The 21,116-nt window shown below is 35.6% G+C and overlaps 1 protein-coding gene across 1 annotated transcript in view; it reads right to left on the minus strand.

The window, feature by feature from the left end:
• The window catches only part of GRIK2 (glutamate ionotropic receptor kainate type subunit 2), a 262,126-nt gene that overhangs the window by 114,967 nt on the left and 126,043 nt on the right, over positions 1-21,116 (minus strand). Inside the window, exons 5-6 of the mRNA XM_053459441.1 lie at positions 4,842-5,023; positions 390-443 (exon numbers count right to left, since the gene is read on the minus strand). Coding sequence (XP_053315416.1) covers positions 390-443; positions 4,842-5,023 — 236 coding nt within the window. The remainder of the gene's footprint in view (positions 1-389; positions 444-4,841; positions 5,024-21,116) is intronic.

Below are 21,116 nucleotides of genomic sequence, written 5' to 3' on the forward strand. Positions count from 1 at the left end.
CTATTAATAAGATGCTATAAATATGTCAAATGGATGCTTTAACTTAAATGTGTATATTTAACATTGATTGTTGGCGATATATATATATATATATATATATATATATATATATATATATATAGATAGATATATATAAATAACAATTCCTTCTTCCTCCTAGCCTGATGAAAAATATTATATGCAATTAAAGTTGCTATTAGTTGGAGATATGTAACATTTTGGAGCATGTTGTATTTCGTTTTTTACTTTCTTTTGATAAAAAAGATATTAATTAAATTATTAAAACATATTTATAATATATAATTAATGCCCACTTATATCGAGCCATATACTCAATTTGCAGCATTTATATTGAACGATATATATATAAAAAAGTAGTGAATACTTACCAGTGTTGTAAATATATAGTGGTAATATTCTGTCATCATTCCCATTGCCAAAGCCTGTAAAAATGAGTAACCATATAAATACATATTAAAATGGCTTCACAGCGAAAATTTCTCTTAAACAGAAAATGATACTTTTCATCCATTTTCGGACATGGGCAAATACGTTTTCACCCAGCTCTAGGTACCAAGCTTATCAATTTCTCAGTTTTCATGAATCCCAAGAAAAAATACATTCTTCCAGAGGCAAAGGTGAAATTTAAATAATAGACAGTAGCTTTTCAGTTAACTTTTTTAACCAGAATATTGATGGTTATGTGGGACTATGAACTTTTATTTAAGAATTTTCATTTTTTTATATAAAATTAAAAATATCACCTTTTAATTGCTGGTTCTTCTCTTTTCTTACCGTAGCTACTGTTTGTGAGGAAGCAATAATGATAACCAAAGGGTCCAGGAGCAACACAAATGAGTGGTAAGCTGCTCTAAAATGTGTGAGTGAACATCTGAATTTCCTTACACACAGATATTGTTGAAACTTTTATTATGCCATGAGATTAACTGTATTTCTTTTTTACATACATACACACCACACACACACATACACACATATGTATAGTAAGTATAGTACACTTTTGGTGTGATTATTAGTTGCACTCTGGTAGCGCACCCCACCACTCTCTTTGCTGTATTTTAGTAAATATGAGTAGCTTGAGGCATTGGTAAATTAATTCAATATGTAATTGCACAAATATATTTTTGTACATGTCAAAATAGATTTGTTCTTTAATAGCAATATGCTCTAAAGGTTTACCAGGGAGGAGAAAGCTAAATGTATTTGCCTGTCAGGAGGTTAACAGCACAGGAGGTTCAACTGAATGTTATTTTAAGATAATGCCATTCGTTAATGCCTCAGCAATGAATGAAAGCTTGTGTAATGATTGCTGATGTATACCCACTAGACTTGTGCATTCTGATTCACATGAATTGCAAATTTACCGAATTTTTGTAAATTCAGGGGTTCGTACGATGCCACAAAAACGAGGTCAGACCCCCTAGTAAACGGACGAAAAAAAAAACAAAATTGCAGAATTCTTGTCCGAAATATTTGGGCCCACATTCACTCACACTCTCACTCACTCTCTCATACTCTCATTGTTGTTCCTAATTTCGCCAATCAAGGAAGAGGACATCACAGATAATGCAGTCATTTAGCTCTAACTTGAACTCAGGGCAATATGGCGGCGCTTTCGGTAACATCCTCTCTCTTGATTAGCTTAATTTTGTCAGAATTCTGCTATTTCATATTATTTGTTTTTCCATGATTAAGTCATAAAGATTTCAAATTAAAATGTTTATTGGATTTTTCAAAGGGACCAACTAGACTGTTTTACAGACAATTCAAGAGGCCTATAGGTGCCAATAAGTTTAACATGGGTATTTTTACAGCCCTCCAGTGTGGCTGAATTAAAACAATTCTGCCAGGAAAAGTAGGCCAGAACTCCTCCACAGCGGTGAAAAAGACTCATTGACAGTTATTGCAAATATTTGATTACAGTTGTTTTCGCCAAGGTTGGCACACCTAGTTATTAGGTTTAAGGAGGCAATTATTTTTTCACATGGGTGAAACACTTCTTTACAGCACTGTAATTTTATAGGCGGCAAATATGAAGATGTCTTGCAAACATAACCTGGTATTCGTGTAATGCACGGAAACTCTGTTAACTTTACACTTAAAAATATTTAAAAATATTCTGTAAAATGTCTTGACAACATATTTAGCACTTTATGATAGAAACTGTGTACACAACAGTTTCTGCTCCTGACAAGTACTTAAATTGACAGTAACATTAAATGAAAGGTTTCTTGCTGCCAGCTTGCTGCAATATTAATAATGTCATAAATAATGCACATTGGAAGGCTTTAAGTGATACATTTTCCACAACATGCCTAGTGATTTTGAAAATAAATATTTTTAGCTACAACACTTTTAAGATATTAAATGATGTTATACTGTATAATGCACGGTTCTACGAAGAACATTTATTTTGCAATAACTGTACAAGGCAACATTAATCAGTAGCTAAATGATTATTAAAGACATTTTTAACAGTGCAAAACTGTAGCACGCTTTTAATTAATAAATTGAGTATTCTTAACATTAAAAAATAATTTATTTTGTGTTTCAGAAAAAATTTTAGGTTTTACTTGATGTGTTAAAGATACAACAACAACATTTAGAGGAACATGGAATGAATGGGGTAGGAAAATCCAACAATAACTTATCAAGTTATAGCGAACCCTTGATAAGTCAACCTAAATGTAACCCATGTAAGTGCAGGCACTCCTGGAGAAACATATATTTTACTTAGCAGTCTGAGTATAGGTAGACCGCTGTGTAAAAAAACAGAGACACCCTTAGCGGTACAGAAAAGAAAAAGGCTTTGGGTTCTTGGTTCTCGGATTCTTGCTATTGATCTTTGCTCATTTCCAGTTAAGCTGATATCAGAAACATTTAATAAAAAAAACTTTTAGGGGCTCTCCCTAATGTTTAACAGAAATTCCTGCTGTAGACCCTTTTATATAATGCCTACAGAGAAGCCAAGGAGAAGCCGCAACTTGCAGTCTGGTTATTGGGCCTTTCGTGCAAAAGGTAATCTGCTTCCAGTTCCATTACTGCCCTAACCTCATGGATGCGACTACACTACCCAAGTAAAAACACAACTTTTAGGGCAAGCTATTAATATTAGCCTCTTATCTGCTTAGTTGATTTCACCTACATATGTATCTCCTCTTTTCTTCTTCTGCATTTCTGCGTTAACATTTTAGAAGTATGCATTTTTGCAAAGATACATTTTAACAATGCACAACTTTACAGCATTGTACTTGTGATATTTTTACTTCACTAAAAGGCCTTAATTAAATGAATCCCATGTATTATTCACTAGAAATAAGTCTAAATACATTAAGATGGTGATACAATACCAGCAGATAGTTTATACATTATAATACAGTATAATTACAGAATTTCAGTAAAGGGGGTATTCATTAGTCAGGTAATTATCTCAAGTGATGAATCACTTAATATTTTATTCCATGGGGTCAATTTCTGCTTATAAACTACTTCCTGCATCAAGATTATGCTATGTGGCATTATAGAGCGGTATGTGATGTTGGCTTACATGTTGTAATGCATTTAAATGCATTGTTATTTTGGCTCCAGGGAGAACAAAGTGCCTAGAAATTATTGATATTTTTAGTAGGCCCACATACTTATAGAATTAGAATACACTTATCAACATTAAACTGCAGCTGACACACTCTCAACTATTCTTCTACTTTGCTTATATAATTTGCCATTTGACTTGTTCCACATAAAATGTCTACCTTGTTGCAGACCTTTGTATCATCTACAAAAAGACACAACTTAACATTAAGACGTTCTTTAATACTGATCCCTGAGGTACCCCACTACAAACAAGTCCTTCTTCTGAATATACACCATTAACTATGACCTGCTGTCTCCTGTCACTCAACCATTGTGTTATTTATTCAACTATCTTGACAACAAAACACAAAGACTGCAATTTATTAATACATTTCCATGGGGGACAGTATCTCATGCCTTACTTAAATCTAGATAGGCTTAATCAACAGTTCCTCCATGGTCTATTATTTTAGTTATCCAGTCAAAAAATGAATTTGCTTAGTTTGACAGGATGGACCTGCAATAAAGCATGTTGTTTCTGATCATGCAAACTAGATATTTAAGAATCCTATCTACTAGCATGGTTTCCATTATTTTGCTGAGATAAGACTTATTGGTCTGAGTCTCTTCTGCTTCCTTTGGCACTACAATTGCCAACTTCCAGTCTTCTGGAACTATTCCTGCCAATAGTAACTGGTTAAATAAGTATACCAATGGTTTTGGACACTTCAAAGCTAGCTTAATAACTTTGGGTGTATCCCATTGGGTCCTATGGATTGTACTAATAGTTTTAATGTAAAAATGAAACTAGCTAAAACATCAAACAATAGCATGTGCTCATGCTAACACCATACTCACACTTTAACACACACTCACACTAACATCATACATTAACCCATACACTTTAACATCATATACTGACACACACACTCTAACACCATACAGTAAAATTTACATGCTAATAGATGGGGTTGAGAGGATATGTAGGACTGTGGGGCCCAGAATGGGAATGAAATTGGAATCATTAGGCAGCTCTAGAGACATTATACTTCAGTCTCAGAGTCCACGTTCACTCTGACCACCAAAACCATTCTGGCTTCAGCCCCATTATGGTCCACCCCTAAAGATGCCCTTGCAAATCAGTATTTTAAGATTACCATATAGTTTTTACCTTTCTTTGCTAAGGTCAAGTCAATTTAACAAAGTATACTCACATAATATAGAAATTCTATATGTTGTATTCTTACCTGTTTTAGTATGCCTGCTGCCATATCATGACTACAGTCAAAAATCACATGAAATTCTTTGCCTCTCTTCATCTCTTTGAGCAGTGGTTTGGCATCCTTTGTGTCCAAAGGCAACTGACGGATTTTAAGTCTTAAGTTGTATCTAGATGGAGCCTTGATTAGCTCCTGTAGCCTTATAAGACCTAAAATAGAAAATATAAGGTAAAAAGATGTCTACATTTTGGGTAACTGAATGATGAATGTGTTTGGGACGGTTAGTATTTATATGGTTCAAACAGTTCCTACAGAGCTGTAAAGTGAGAAGTATATACATTTTCTGGAATGCATGTACAGAGAAAGGAAAAGGCCTCTCCATACAGTATACTTAACAATTGTGCCAGGCTGACAACTCAGTTCATAACTTGGTTTGACCCAGAGATTGCCGGGTAAGCACTGCTCCCCACCCACTTTCCTCTCCCGACGTCAGCGGGACCTCCCGCCAAGGTCAGTGGGACCGCCCGCTGACCTCAGTGTACAGTCCTGGCCGCGTCCCGCAAGGGAAGGCTCTGGGTAGCCGGAGCCCAGAAGTTCCCAGGTATGGATATGGGGTAAAGTAGACATCACCCTTTTTTATTTGTAGCCCAACTAGAAATTGCGTATTCACCAGCATACAGTGAAACCTGGAGTGTATGGAGTATCAGTGATCAATGCAACAACCTATACCTACATAGGAATAGTAAAACAGCAACCTGGTGTTTAATGCCTTGGCCATGGACATAGTGCATAGAATGCACATATCAAATAAAGTTAATCAAATAGTTCTAGTTGACCAATTTGACTTTCTAACAATATTACAAATCAACACCATTTAAAACAGTATACATAAGGGATCTGCAACCATATTGTTTGTTGAATTTCAAATGAGTATCCAGTGAACATCTCAGTTAGTCACCTGTTATTGTAAGAAAGTACTGTACAAGGAAGCATGTAAAATAAGTAAAACATATTTTAAGGGAGTGCTTACATATGGCTATTAATAGAATTGGGAACATTATGTTTTCACAGAGGAAGCAAAACTCACTTTCAAGATGCTATTTACTTCATGCTGTAATAAGCCCTCTAGAAGCAGGATGGGCTTTAAGTAAATTCTAATATTGTAATGGATGATAATTCACAATGGATATGGGCTTCATATGTTCTTCCTTTTAAAATAACAACATAAGATAATGTAGAAATTTCCAAACTGAATCAATATTTTTCCTATTATAACATTGAATAGTCCCTTGAGTAAAAAAAGGGACCCTTCAATGACACTCCAGCGTCCCCATGCAGCTTCACCAAAGAAGAATGCATGTTAAAATACATTGTAAATAGTTTTAGATGCATTCTTTAGCTAAAAGAAATTTAGCAAACGCACCAGATTTGCAGATCAAGCAGAGCTGGAGCACAACCTCACCATTGTCTGATTTTCATTCCAGTTTTCACCATTCATTGGTAAGACAACACTACCATTAAAATATATGTTTAGACAAATGCATTTCCTGTAAGCCAAGTAACTGGATAAGGATGAGGAAATGCAATGGAGGGATTCTGATGAATCCCATCAGAATCTTTGAAAATGTAAATGTTAACTGTGCTTCTGTTCTGGAGGTTTTGACATCGGAATGCTAGCTTGTATTATACAAGGGGTTTATGTTACAAAATGAACCTGGGGCAAATTATTAAAAGTACTTTTATCACCATAGCTAGCAAATAAATGGTTAAATGAGCAGAAGTAATACATTAGTTGCTATGGCAGTGTCACGTTGGGACTTGGAGCTCCTTGCAGGGAGCCAAACAAAGGATCCAAATAACAAAGATGAAGGTTAGAGCGATGGGTAAAGAAGCAAAGTCCAATATCCAAGGCTTAGGGCAGGAGCACAAGCAATAATGCAGAGTTCAGTATAATAAGCCAATGGTCAGGCGCACAGTCAAATATAGTAAGCCGAGAATCCCGAGCCCTAAGAGTCAATGGAGATACTGTAGAATGCTGCAGAATACACACACAGTGGTCACATGATACACTTGTGCTATAGCTGGAGAACTGAAATAACAGACTGTGGGTTTTTATAGCGCTGCTAGGTTCAGACCCTACATCCTGCTGGACATACTCTCTGTTGGATTGGGGAAAACAGGAGTGAGCTTGTTTGCCTGGCAACTTTAGATCACAGTTTAGGACTTCCTCGCTACTGCGATCTTAAACGCAGCTAACATACACTCTGAGGAGGGGGTGAGTACCAGAGGGGCATGACTGGCAGTAGGACTACATTCAAACATTGCTTTAGAATAGCTTATTAAATATGACACCATACTGAATCACACAGTGGATTTATTATGGTGAACAAAATGCAAAGTATCAAGACAAGCATCTCTGTATCCATAAAGAGCAGCAGGTAATGTGTGGTATCATAAATATATCATCTCCCAACAGGCTAAATCCTTTGTAGTAGTGATGGGTCAAAAAATACCCTAATAATGGCTACATTGAAACCAGCTACATTAAACCAAACAGATTTTTGTCACAATATCAATGAAATGTATTACAAAATAATGACATTAAATGAAAGGAAGGTGTGAGAACATTTAGCATTTTTGTAAAACTTTAAAATAATTATTTATTTATTGTTATTGCTGCTGCCATGTGATTGACCGATTAGCTGTGTTAACAGGCGATTGAACATAATAAGTGGCCAAAAAGGTTTTTTTAAAAAATTATATACAGCTAGTATAAATGAGAAAAATATGTCAAAACTGTATTTAGTCCTGCCCTAATTTGGAAACCACCCTATATTCATATAAACTTTAAATTTATTTTAAGTTTTTTTTTTTAGTTTATATTAACTTCTTAACCCTAAACCTAGTTATTACAATTTCTAACTAATTCATACCTGAATAACCCCCACCACACAAACTACTAACTATAAACCTATATATATATATATATATATATATAGATATATATATATATATATATATATAGATATATATATATAGATATATATATATATATCTATCTATATATATATATATATATATATATATATATATATATATATATATATATATATATATATATATATATATATAAAATAACCTCTTAGGGTCTGGTGGAAATAAACAATAAACCTGAGTCTTGGGACCCAGAAAATCACTGCTTTTTACTGTTCTCAGTCTCTCCCACAATGGGAAGGAGAGAGGCAGATAGCAGAGACAAAGACATCGCATTAATTCAACGTATATTCTATCTTAGGCTTGATATTAAACATAAATTGTTAATGGTCATAAGACTGAGGAATTCTTAAACTAAATCTGCTTTGTCATTCTACTACATCCTAGAGAAAGATAAGGACTGCATGCTGCAGAGAGGTCACAATAAACATATGGCGACACATAGATACTTTAATGCAAAATATTACCAGATCATACATTGAGCAAGTGAAGAGATGTGAGAAATGTAAAGATCAAGGGTAGATTTGTTTTAATTAATCATAATTATTTCTCAAACACTGTCATTGCATAGATTTGTAATACAAAACATATACAGCAATGTTTTAACTTAATGTATTAACTAAAATCAAAAGTCTATACATGTATTAGAACCTTAGCTTCCTGTTCATTTTATTCAGACAACAAGTCAAGGAGGAGTAAAGGGAGGAGTAAAGGGAGAAGTCATTGTAGGAAGTTGTTAGCCTGGTTTTTGTCATCTTTGTGATTTAAACAAAATAACGCAAACAAAAAACTCAAATGGCTAGTCAAGTGGACAGTTTACTCAACTGTCCAAACTCAGAGGTTCCATGCCCTTGCGTATTAACTCACGCAAAACAGTTGGTATATTCACTAATATTTCACTTGCTGGTGAGTGAATGCAAGGGTATTTTACTTTAAATTTTGTGGAAAAGGCATTCAAGTTAAATTGTCTTCACATACAACAAAATTTAGCAACCTAACAAATATCCTCTAATAATTTAAGATTTTTTACAAACTAATTTTCCCCAATGCAGTCAAAATTATTATTTATCACATAAAGTCTACTGCAGTGTTGTTTTTATGTATTCAAATTTCATACTTCTCTATAAACGCTATAGTTAAATCTACCATTCCCTTTTTTATATATTTGGGTTTTTTTACAGTCTTAGTTAGCAAGAATGTTTGCAGGATTGTATCTACAGGTTGATTAGAAATGCAGAGAAGCCTTTCTTTCAATGTATTTTCTTTGATGTCAAAATGATTCTGTCCTTGATCAAAGACTTAAACAATTTACCAAAAGCATGATTTTGTGAGATTTAATAAAGTGGCTGCTATCACATGTCTTTTTCTTTTAATCTAAATTCCTTTGTTTTAGTTTTCTTTCCAACTAATAAACACCACTGTTTTTTGTATGTTTATAAAAAAGGGAAGGGTGACACATGATAGGGTTTGAACTTGGACAAAATGTTACCTAGTGAGCTTCCGACATGTGCCTGTAGCCCACATTTTAACTGTGCTATTCATTTCTATAATGCGCAGAGAAGAAAATCAAACTGCAAAAAGAAAAACACGTATAGCAGTTTTTGAAGGGACATTAATTTGTTTTTTTTTTTAGTCAGGAGCATTGGAAGCATTAAAAGTAATTACCTTCACCTTTTGCAAGACAATTTTCAATCTTCTACTCTGTTTAAGCCACTTGACTAAAGCAAGTTCAGGGTAGGCATGCATATAAGCTTTAAACACACTCCAAATGGATAACACTGAACATTTTCTCCCTACCCTGACTGATGTGGGTAATTACGATGTTAAAAGTTATCTCAATAAATTCCAAAGTGAAATGTTCTGGGTTTTTTTAGATATAGAAACTTTCAATTAATCAATAGAACAAAAAAGTACATATTTCATCAGTTTTAAAGATTTTAAACATTTCATCCTAGGCTTGAGGTTTTGTGAGCACATCTTGGCTTTATCTTTAAAAGTCAAGACAAGAAGGCCACTTACATAATTTTCACGTGTGACCTTCTGAGATTATTTTTGTACTATAGGTATTTTAGAAACAGTGACATCATGAATTAAGTAATGTTTTTTTCTACCCATATATCTGTCATGGCATAAAAATGTTTATGTCCCATTTTAACCAATGTTCCCTTGGCTGTATTCAGTTATACTTTGACTGTTGCATGCCAAAATAGTTATTATATCCTGTAAGTGAGTTTACATACTAAGTCAAAAAAACAAAGACTTCTTTCTCAATTCTCCCCAGCTACCTCCACTGAACTCATGATATGCTTTTTGGAAATGCACAACACAACTAGATTCTAGTCAATGAGAGCTGAGCTCCCATTAACACCAATAGGTGTAGCAGTAGCAAATTACATGTATGCTGTCCAAACCATTATGGTTTGCTAGCATACATGAGGTTGACTGGTGCTTCAGTTACTAAAATGTGAGTGTTACTGGGCATATTCCATTACATACTAACACTTCCGGAAGTCAGACAAGGCGGCCAGGGGAGAATCTTAATGTGACAATGCGACACTCAAAAGTTAACTCCAACAGGAACACAACAAACAAACAAAATGGTGATGCACAGAAACAACAAGTCTTTCAAATAAAATATATTTATTCCAAAAGTGATACAAAATTTAAAAGAAAGCATATACATACAAAAATTGTCAGTAAAGTAATTGAAAAGCCCAAAAATACCAAAAAATCACATACATTTTTTTTTGTAAAATGCAATTGAGTCCGTGTAAAATGTATTACAAATAAAAAAATACATAAAATTGGTGTCGCTGAATGCCTCCTGATCGTTGATCGCCTCCTAAACACTTTTAAAACGGGTGAGGCCCCGGGGAGGGGCCAGACACCGCCCCTAGTGCCGATCGTGGTGTTGCTGAATGCCTCGAGGTTTGGATGCAGAAAGTGAACGTAGATCGCTTTCTTCACCCGTTTAAAGTCATGACGGTTCTGGCACGTCAATTGTTGTTAACCCTTCGTTTTTGGGTGACATGCCTGGACCGTCAATTGTCATTAAGGGGTTAATATAAACTATATGCACAAAAGTATTGGGACACCTGACCATAACACCAACAGGGACTTTTACAACATTGCATTTTAATTACAGACATTAATATGTAGCTGGTCCTCATTTGCAGCTATAAGAGCTTCCACTTTTCTAGTAAGGATTTCCACAAGATTTTGGAGTACTTTTGTGGGAATTTTAGCTCATCCACAATTGGAGGTCACGCACAGATGTTGGACAACAACACCTGTCTTGAAACCTCTGATCCAGTTAATCCAAAGGTGTGCAATGGAGTTGAGGTCAGGGCTTTGTGCAGGCCAATGAAGTTCTTCCACACCAAACTCATCCGAAGGCATAGCATTGACCAAAATATCTTGGCATGGTGAATGGGGCATATAAAGATATTTTGGACAATGTTATGCTTCCAACCATGACCTCAATCCCATCAAACACCTTTGGAATGAACTGGAACGGAGATTGTGAGACATGCCTTCTTATCCAACATCAGTGTCTGACCTCACACTAGCTCTATTGGACTAATGGGCAAGAAAGCCTTCCCAGAACAGAATGGGCAAGAAAGCCTTCCCAGAACAGAGTGGTCTATATATATATTCCACAACTATGTTAGCCAGCTGGATTTATTTACAGAGGTGGAAAAATCTTAAATCATCTTATTGCTTACAAATGTCACCTCAGCAAATATGCAAAAAGTGTTATGCCAAACTATAACAAGTCTCAATCTAAGCAGCTGGTAATGAAACTTCTTTCACATGTTATTCTTTATGATCTTGGATCGTTAAGGCAATGCAAATCTTATCAATAATCTGTCATTTGAGATTGAAGCTTAATGTATGTAGTAGACAGTGCCAACAGTTGCTATTACATCATTATATTACTGATCAAAGTCAGTAATTGGGTGAGATAAGTAGATGGGAACATGTTATAATGATTAACCTAAACAGTAAAGGTTAATGTTGTTGACCATCACTACAGTGGTGTTACAGACATATAATCTTTTTAACAAAGAAAAGTCAATTTAGCAGTTCATCAGTGGTGACATTACATAATAGGGAATGGAAAGGCAAATGTGTACATTATTATTGAATATATAAACAGTAAAACATGTATACATGCAGGGGCGTAACTTGAAACCAAAGTTCCCAAATATTGCCCTGGGCCCCTCAACCTCATAAAGCACTATAATAAACAGGTACCAATGTGCTATAATTGCCCCCAAACAACTTGTGTGTGCCTTCTGTGCCCCTTGCCCCACCACTCCAATATACACTCACACATACGTAAACACACTTAGACAAATTACATGCACTTACTCATACTCCCTAACACACACTCCTTTTCACCCCACTTACACATACATGTTCACACATCCATGCTCACACACACAATTACACATCCATGCTTACACACACATATACACAATTACACATCCATGCTCACACACAATTTTTTTTTTATCTTTCATTATTTGTTTGATTTTCGTATTACTTTACACAGTATAGACAAATAAACATAGATCCACGGATCATGGCCATCTTATTTGTGTTGTCATTATTACAGCAATCCGTATCATAGTGTTCAACAATAACATAAAGTATAGTATCTCCATACTATTCACACCATTCATACTATTAGGGGAGTAATTTTAATTTAGAGGAGTAAATCAAATTATGAAAACTCATAATCAGGTTTGGAGATTCTTTTTAAAGAGATGTAGTGCAGAAGGTTTATTTATTCGAAATCGCTTTTATTCCCTTTATCTTTGTTATTACCTTAATATCTTGATTTAGGGTAAGTAATACATTAGTTTGGAATCTCCCTTGATCCCTTTGTCTCAAGTGTGATAGAATCTTAACTCCTTAGTTTGAGGCTAGATGGGAGCATCGATTATTTTGATTCCAAGTAGCCCATATCTTTTTGAAAAGGTCTGGCTTCCCTTCCCTATAATAGAATCCTTTTTCCATATTTTATTGGACATTTATTTGGTTTGTCACTTCCCACCACTCTACTTTTTCTTGCTTTTTCCATTTCCTTGAAATACATATCTTAACTGCTAAACATATATGAGCAAACAGGTTTCGTTGCTCATTACTTATTTCTGGTAGGTCTAAGGAGAGCAAAAATGTCTGTTGTGAAAGTACATTATTTATAGAGAATAATGAGTTTATAAACCGTTACGTTTGTATTTTACATTTGTTAACCTCTCGCAGTTCCACCAAATATGGAGGAGAGTTCCCCTTTCCTTTTTACATCTCCAACAAATGGGTGAATTTGTTTTATTTATTTTATGCATTTTCATCTGCACCATGTACCGCCTATATGAAATTTTATAGTGAAATTCTGTTGGGGTTATGCAATGTATACTCTTCCTAATTGTTTGTATCCGGTCCTTAGGATCGATCATAACATTTAGCTCCATTTCACATTTTTCTAAGAAAGGAGCTTTTGATTCTTCCTGTAAATTTCGTATGAGATTAATTGCTTTAGTTATTCACTTTTATTTGTTCTTGGCTTCCACAAACTCTATCAAGTCGTGTGAATAATTTTCATCTAGTGCTCAAAAATTCTAAGGTATGTAAAAATTTCTCGTGGAGGAAGGGTAAAGTTCTGTTGGAACTGAGTAAAAATATTTAATTTATCTGAACTTAGTATATCAGAAAGATAGAGAATTCTGTTGTTCCTCCAATTATTTATCTGTAAACCATCTATACTTAAATAAATTACTTGGATTGGAGAATATGCTGGGAGAAATTTCTTTGCGTCAAAATTCTTTCTTAAGCCTTTAATAGTATATAAAACTCCTCTAATTATAGGGTTAGAATTTAAAAGGTTTAGTTTCCTATAATTATTAACCCAAAACAAGTTATATATATTAATATATTCTCCACTTGACTCTTCCAGTCTTGACCATAAAAGTTCTTCTCTATCCTTCATATCCCATGCCATAAAGTGGGTAATCAATACATGCATCGTGTAAAGCTTTTAGTGGAAAGTAAAGTGGAATAGATCTAAAGAGGTAGAGTACCTTTGTGGTAATATACATCTTAACCAACTCTGATTAGGGGCACACAATTTTAAACCGGTACGAGCAGTCAGGAACAAGAGTTTGCGACCGCTGTGACCCCTGTAGTTTCGCCACAGTGTACATGCATTTGTAATGAGTGACATGAAGACCATCTAGAGAAAGTGAGTTATCACTAAACCTGTGATGAATGCACTCAAGATACATACAATATCAAGGTCACTTTTGCAAATGCATTGAGGGATTCTGCATGTGCTCCTTTCTCACCCCATCTAAATGTTCTGCATGTGTGAAAGGTGCTGGTACTGAATTAACTGGGGGCTCTTTCCTGTCACTGACTGACTGCTTAGGGCAGTCAACCAGTGGAAAGAATAGTTGGACCACAAAGGAGGATGGAAGCTGCTTCAGCAGGGCAGCCTCTTCTGTGTATGTATATGTATGTGTTTAGTACTTTAATATGCATTCTTGTTAAGAAGGGTATCAGGCACATTAAGTATACTGTTGAAATCCTTTGGTGCCTTGATGTTATTCTTTCCATTTCAATTTTCTTACATATCACTTGTAATTTTAGATAAAATGTCTAATATTATTGGGCATATAATTGTGTTAACATTGGGTGTTCTATTGTATGAGAAAACATTTTAGTTTATCTTTATTGAAATACACATTGGTGTTTTAAATTCAATAGGATACTAACAGTAGCAGGTGTTGCAAGCGGTTTATTGGTGTTTTCTGCTCTTAATCCTGAAATAAACGTGTATCTGCAGATTAATTATTCTCATACCTTTATTGTTCATCACAGATTCACAAGTAATTTCCTGTTAGTCATTTCTTTATCTATTCTTGCATGGCTCTGACAGGCTCTTTGATTACAATTTGTATTTTATCATATCCCCTTAATAGCTGAAAGGGCACCACAAGAAAGAAAAGTATGGGAGAATGGGAATGAAAATCAATAATATAGAGAAAAAAGTTGCCATGGAAACAATGAACGACTTGTAGGCATAGTAACATTGCTTTCATGGATATAAAACATTATTTTAAAATAAGTGAAAACCATATATAACAAGGGGTATAGCAATTTGCACATGTTAAATGTATATAACATCAGTTTACTGTAACATCTTACAGTATGCACATTATATGCAATCAAATTATATATATATATATATATATATATATATATATATATATATATACATGTGCAAATGGGCCAAAAACAAGTGGCCCATACATTTTCAGGCAACTAATTACAAATTACAAAGCCCCTACCTGTTTGGTCAAAAGTTTGGGGGTATTTTTAATTTGGGAATGGAATTTGTTGCCAGATGCCCACGTTCACTCTCATGCACTCTTTTGCTCACTCTCTGCCTACCTACTCTGCCAACCACTTATGCTGACCACTTTTACATTTTCTTCATCTTTTGTCTTTGTATGCATCTTCGTGGGCAAAAAATTGCAGGAACTTCTGCCAAAATGGCGTGCCTCTCCCAGATCCTCCCTGCGGCAAGGGGCTAGAAAGCAGTCGGCAGAGGAGGTGGGGAGACATTCAAGGAGAGTGTGAGAGAGTCATTGAGAATATGAGAGAAGTATGAGTGCATGATAGAATAAATGAGGGTGAGTGAAGAATTAACTAAATGCAAATGGAAATGCTTGCTTCGTTTTCATTTGGTTTGTTGTGAGTTTTCAGAGATTCAAATTGAGGAAATTGGCAAATTTAAACACAAGTTTAATTATTATCTTATTAATAATTCTTATAATTTGAATTCTTTGCAAACCATGCAAAGTCCAATAAATCAGGATTATGTAGTGTGGGCATTACCAGCAATAGTCCAATAAATCAGGATTATTAAGTATGGTCTCACACACACATACATGCATTTATATTTTACACGTACAGATGATTAGGAGCAATTTTTCAGTTCATTTTTGGCTCATTTATTTTCAAGCAATGAATTAAGTTCCCATTCGGTCCTGATGAAAATCAGGGGGCATTTTTAATTCAGGAACAAAATGTGTTGCCTGGTGCCCACATTTAGTCTCATTCACTCTCACACACCTGCTCTCATTTAGTCTCATACTTTAATTCACACTTTCTCTAACGCTCTCTTAGTGTTTCCTTACCTTCTCTGCCAACCACTTCAGCTTCTGCTTACACTTACACTACCACTTTCACATCATATTGTTCTTCATTGTCTCTCTTCTCTCTTTTGTCTTCTCTCTTTTATCTTCTATCTTCATCAGCATCTCAGCGTACAAAACCTGGCATGAACTTCTGCCAGAATGGGGGCGCTTTCTATAATGTCTTCTTCCCTTATTGGAGTATCGCGGTAAAGGACATCACCGAAATCAGCAGCGTCAACATTTAGTACTTAGAGGCACTTTCAGCTATGTCCTCTTCTCGATTAGAAGACATCATCAGAAACGCCGCCATTTTGCCCTAAGGTGAACTTATGGCATAATCACGGTGCTTTCGGTGACTTCCTCTCATTGATGCACGTGGGGGGGGGGAGAAACAATTTGAATTCATTTTTTGATTAGTTTTGGACCCATTTGTTTTTGGGCAACAAATTAACAAATTGCCCATTGTGTTCCGCCAGAAATTTAGGGGCATTTTTAATTTAGGAACAAAATTTGTTGTCCAGTGCCCACATGTACTCTCACGTTCTCTATACATTTCCCTACCTTCTCTGCCTACCACTCCTGCTGACCACTTCTGCATCTTTTTCTTCTATAGTCTATCTTTTGTCTTTTCTCTTCAACCTGCTATATTCTACCTTCGTTCACATCTCCGCAGACATAACGCGACCAAAATGATGGCACTTGCAGTGACATCCTGCCCCCAATCCTCCAATCGGGTGAGAGGACGTCACAGAAAGCATCGTTATTTTGCCCTGAGTTCAAGTTAGGGCAAAACGACAGCACTTTCGGTGACATTCCCTCCCCTGATTAATATGGGATGATTTTTCATTCTATAGCTTTAACAGCGTATTATACAGGTCCAGCTTGTATCTCGGAGGTGAAAATCAGCTGGGTTAGCCTTTCATTATGGGAAGTGAAGTCAGGGTTCAAATACTCAACTCTCCTGCATACTGTGTGTTTACTAAATGTTCTAGTTCTAGGCCTTTCATCCACATGCACTGCCAGTTAAAATGTATATTTGAGCTATGGCTCCTGTTACCTTATGTAATTTTCCCGAATGCACATTTATTACAGTCACCAAAGTGACCTTCAAGTAATTGGGGTTGAATTTGGTCTTTTCTCCAAAATATAAATTATAGTACAATGTACAATCAAAACTCCATAACGGTATCTACAGATAATTTTTTTTTAAAACCATTATTGATTAAAATCAATATACATGTATGTGAAAACCACTAAAGTTTGCTGTACCATGCTAAACACATTAACTTAAGTTGCATGATAATTCTTTCCTAATAAGTTATTTCCCTCAAGTTTTTGAGTTGAACATTGATTTTTTCAGGCAGTCTTTGTAAGGGTGTGCTATTAAAAAAAAGCAAAAATATCTTCACGGCTGGAAAATGACTAAATATGCTTATATTGTTATTATTAACTTCCTCGAGTTAAAGTTGTCCCTAAATAGCAAGATTTCCAAAATAATTACAATAGTTAAACAAAAAGTCCCTTTTAATGACAATAAGCCAAGTGAACTACCATGTCTCCAGATTAGCATACACGTGTTTCACTAGGGATGGAAGAAAGAGGCACTAAATCTATGTGCAAAAATATAAACAGGGACTGCAAACAAAATCTTAAAAAAATATATTAGAGAACTGAATGCGATTTAAGCATAAATTAAGTTCAAAGAATGCTTGAATACAAGTTCAAAATTATCCTCCTTCAAAAACACAAGAAAATGTGATCTGTTATAATATTTGTTTGCTTTGGTAATACGGTAGGCTACACATAACTGGAGACATTTGTTTATCCCTGCACAATCTTGCTAATACATTTGTACAGTACATGCTGGCACATATTCAACAGTTTGCAGCTTGTAAGACTCCCTGGAGACTTAATATAAAGAGCACAAAACTCTTAGTAGCAGGAGCTGCCATATCCAGCTTGGGGTTTCAAGTGATATGTCATCTTGTGGAAAATATGCAGTACTGAGATATTGCTTTAAGGTAAAATGCAAAAAGTCTCTATACCTACATTTATAATTCCCAGGAACCAGTAAAAAATAAACCAAAAAATCTCAGCACTGTGTAATTCTAGGTATAGAACTACTGTCCTTCTTATCAAATTGCTATTTCATGTCCTATTTGTTTATGTTTTACTTACTTATTTTACTGCAAATGGGATACAGTGTTTCAATTTAAGGAAGAGGAGAGACATGTTTTACCTTTATTACAATTGTGTTTTCTTGCAGAGTTTCTATAACCATTCATGTTTTGTGAATTGTTTATCATGGACTATTAGGAGAAACAAGCAGAAGGCGCTATATAGGGACTTACTGTAAAAAATGTCCTTCTCTGTAGTAATGGACATAGCTTTGTTTTATAAAAATGTTTTGTTGTTTTCATATTCAAATGAAACATATGTATGATAGAACACATGATCACACATACCCTTATAATCAAGCTGTAAGTGCTCTCCCCCCAGTAATCATTTCTTGTTACAAGGCCTCTCAAGGCTTTTACATACAGTTACTCATACAGTTGAGTAATTTAATTTGCCATTAATACAAAGATAGTTGGACATATTGATTACATTTTTCCTGAGGGTAATTGTCACTCAAAAGGTTTTATAAAGACATAGTACACTCTAAGTCGAAAAATGAATGCTTTTTTATACCTAATCACATCAGTTTTGTTTTCTACAAAAGAGAACTAGAAATGGGATTTGTCTGAATGTTTATCTGTCTCCATCTATCTTGTATCAATAAAATGACCACATAATCATCATCTTATTAGGATCTATAAAATATACTTCAAATATCACAGTGATGATATGCCTAACAATTGCCTAAATACATTTGTGCTGGTATAACTAGTATGAAAAATCCAAGATAAAAATGCTATATTCATGTTGTTTTCAGGACAAGTACAATAAGTAGACTACATTGTCGATAGACTATGCATATTACACTTGTGCATTCGGATTCATATGAATTACAAATGTACCGATTTCCACATTCACTAAAACTCTCTCACACTCTTATTCCCATTCACTCTCACGCTTTCTAAATGTTTCCATACTTTCTCTGCTGACCACTTCTGGCTCTGCATCTTCATCTGTTTCATGTTCTGTCTTTTATCTTCTCCCTTCTCTTCTCTTTCTTCTCTTCTATCTTCAGTCTGCTATCCTCTATCTATGGGAACTTCCATCAAAATGTCTGCGTGGTCGATTATGTCCTCTCACCGATCCCCCGATCAGGAAGAGGACGTCTCCAGAAGAGCTGCCATTTTGATGAGAGTTCCCACCGTGTTATGCCCACAGAGATGCGGACAAAGATAGAAGATTTAAGATAGCAGATTGAAGATAGAAGAGAAAGGAGAAGATAAAATATAAAAGAAGAGTGTGAGTAAGGGTGTGAGAGAGTGAAAGTGGATGTGGACCCACAAATTTTGGTTGAAAATTTAGCTTTTAGCTTCATTTTCATCAGATTCCTCAAAATCTGGCCACTTTTTCATAGCTTTGTATGAATCCTCGAATTTACCAAAAAATCTATAAAATGAATGGACCACAAAAGAAAAAAAAAATGTGTGGATCATTTTTGGCCCATTTGTATATGTATATTATAGTATACAACATTTTGATAAAAGTTATTTAACCTTTATTCAAACTATCATAAACAAAGAATGTAATTAATAAAACCCCTTAAATCCCCTGGTAACTAATTGTCAGCAGTACTAAGATATAGGAATAGTAACAGGCAGACCAGCATCAAGATGGTTAAAAGGGAATGTTAACCCACAGAAGTTACACTGATACTCTGTCTGCCTCTACCAATGTAGATCACCACCCCTAGCCAAATTACTATGAAAAGCAAACACTAAGAAGAAGAAAAGTGACAAGCTACTGATAGAAATAAATGAAAAAAGGCTTTGTCAGGGGTATCAAAAGTATACTAGCTTAGTTGCCAGATATTTAACGGAAGGAGGTCATAGTAACCCCTCCTCTAATTTGCTCTCACTGGTGGGAAGTTCATTACTACCACAATTATTTTTAAAAATTAATGTAGGTCATGTGAAGTTAAAGTCACAAAAACATCAACAAAGAAAGATATATACAAACATAAAAATGTGTCATTGCTAATCATGTACGTAAATGGTATTTGTTTTAATATTGTCTGACACACCCAAAAGTCACAATTTTTGGCCAGTCCTAACCTAACACAAAATTGTATAAGATACTGTATTTGCTCGATTATAAGACAAGGTTTTTTCCAGAACAAATGCTCTGAAAAATACCCCTCATCTTATAATCTGGGTTGTCTTATAATCAGACCTCAAATAGGTCTGACTATGAGACTAAGATCCAGATCCCCCACAGCGATGCAGGGGACCTGGATCCTCCTGTGTTATGCCCACTCCTCCAAACTTACCGGTGCTTCTGAGTCCCCGGTGCGTAGACAACTTCCGCTGCAGCCGGAAGGAGGTGCGGTTAGCAGCAGGGGTTGTCTGCGTCCATCGCGCAGACCTTCTCCGGCTGTCAGAGATCAGCCCCGGTGTTCAGAAGCACCGGTAAGTTTGGAGGAGGAAGGGAGTGTTAAATGGGGGGCATAAGGCATTTCTGTAGGCAGAGTGCTCTATGAAATGCCTTCTAACCCCCTTAATGCCACTCTGCCTCCAGAATTGCCTTTTAACCCTCTATACACCACTCTACCTCCTGAAATGCCTTAGACCTCCCTATATGCCACTCTGCCCCATAATATGCCTTTTAAGCCCTAAATGCCAGAGTGGCATATAGGGGTATAAGGCAATTCTGGAGGCAGAGTGGCACATAGGGGGTCAAAAGGCATATCATGGGGCACAGTGGCATTTAGAGGGTTAAAATGCATATCATGGGGCACAGTGGCATACAGGGGGCATAAGGCATTTCTGGAGGCAGAGTGGCATTAAGGGGGTTAAAAGGCATTTCATAGAGCACTCTGCCTACAGAAATGTCTTATGCCCCCCCATTTAACATGCAGAGTACCAAGCCTGGGGGCAGATGTGCATAACTGGGGGGTCGTCTTATAATCGAGCAAATACGGTATATT

This window comes from Spea bombifrons, chromosome 3 (genome assembly GCF_027358695.1).
Source record: "Spea bombifrons isolate aSpeBom1 chromosome 3, aSpeBom1.2.pri, whole genome shotgun sequence".
NCBI classification, from domain to species: domain Eukaryota; kingdom Metazoa; phylum Chordata; class Amphibia; order Anura; family Pelobatidae; genus Spea; species Spea bombifrons.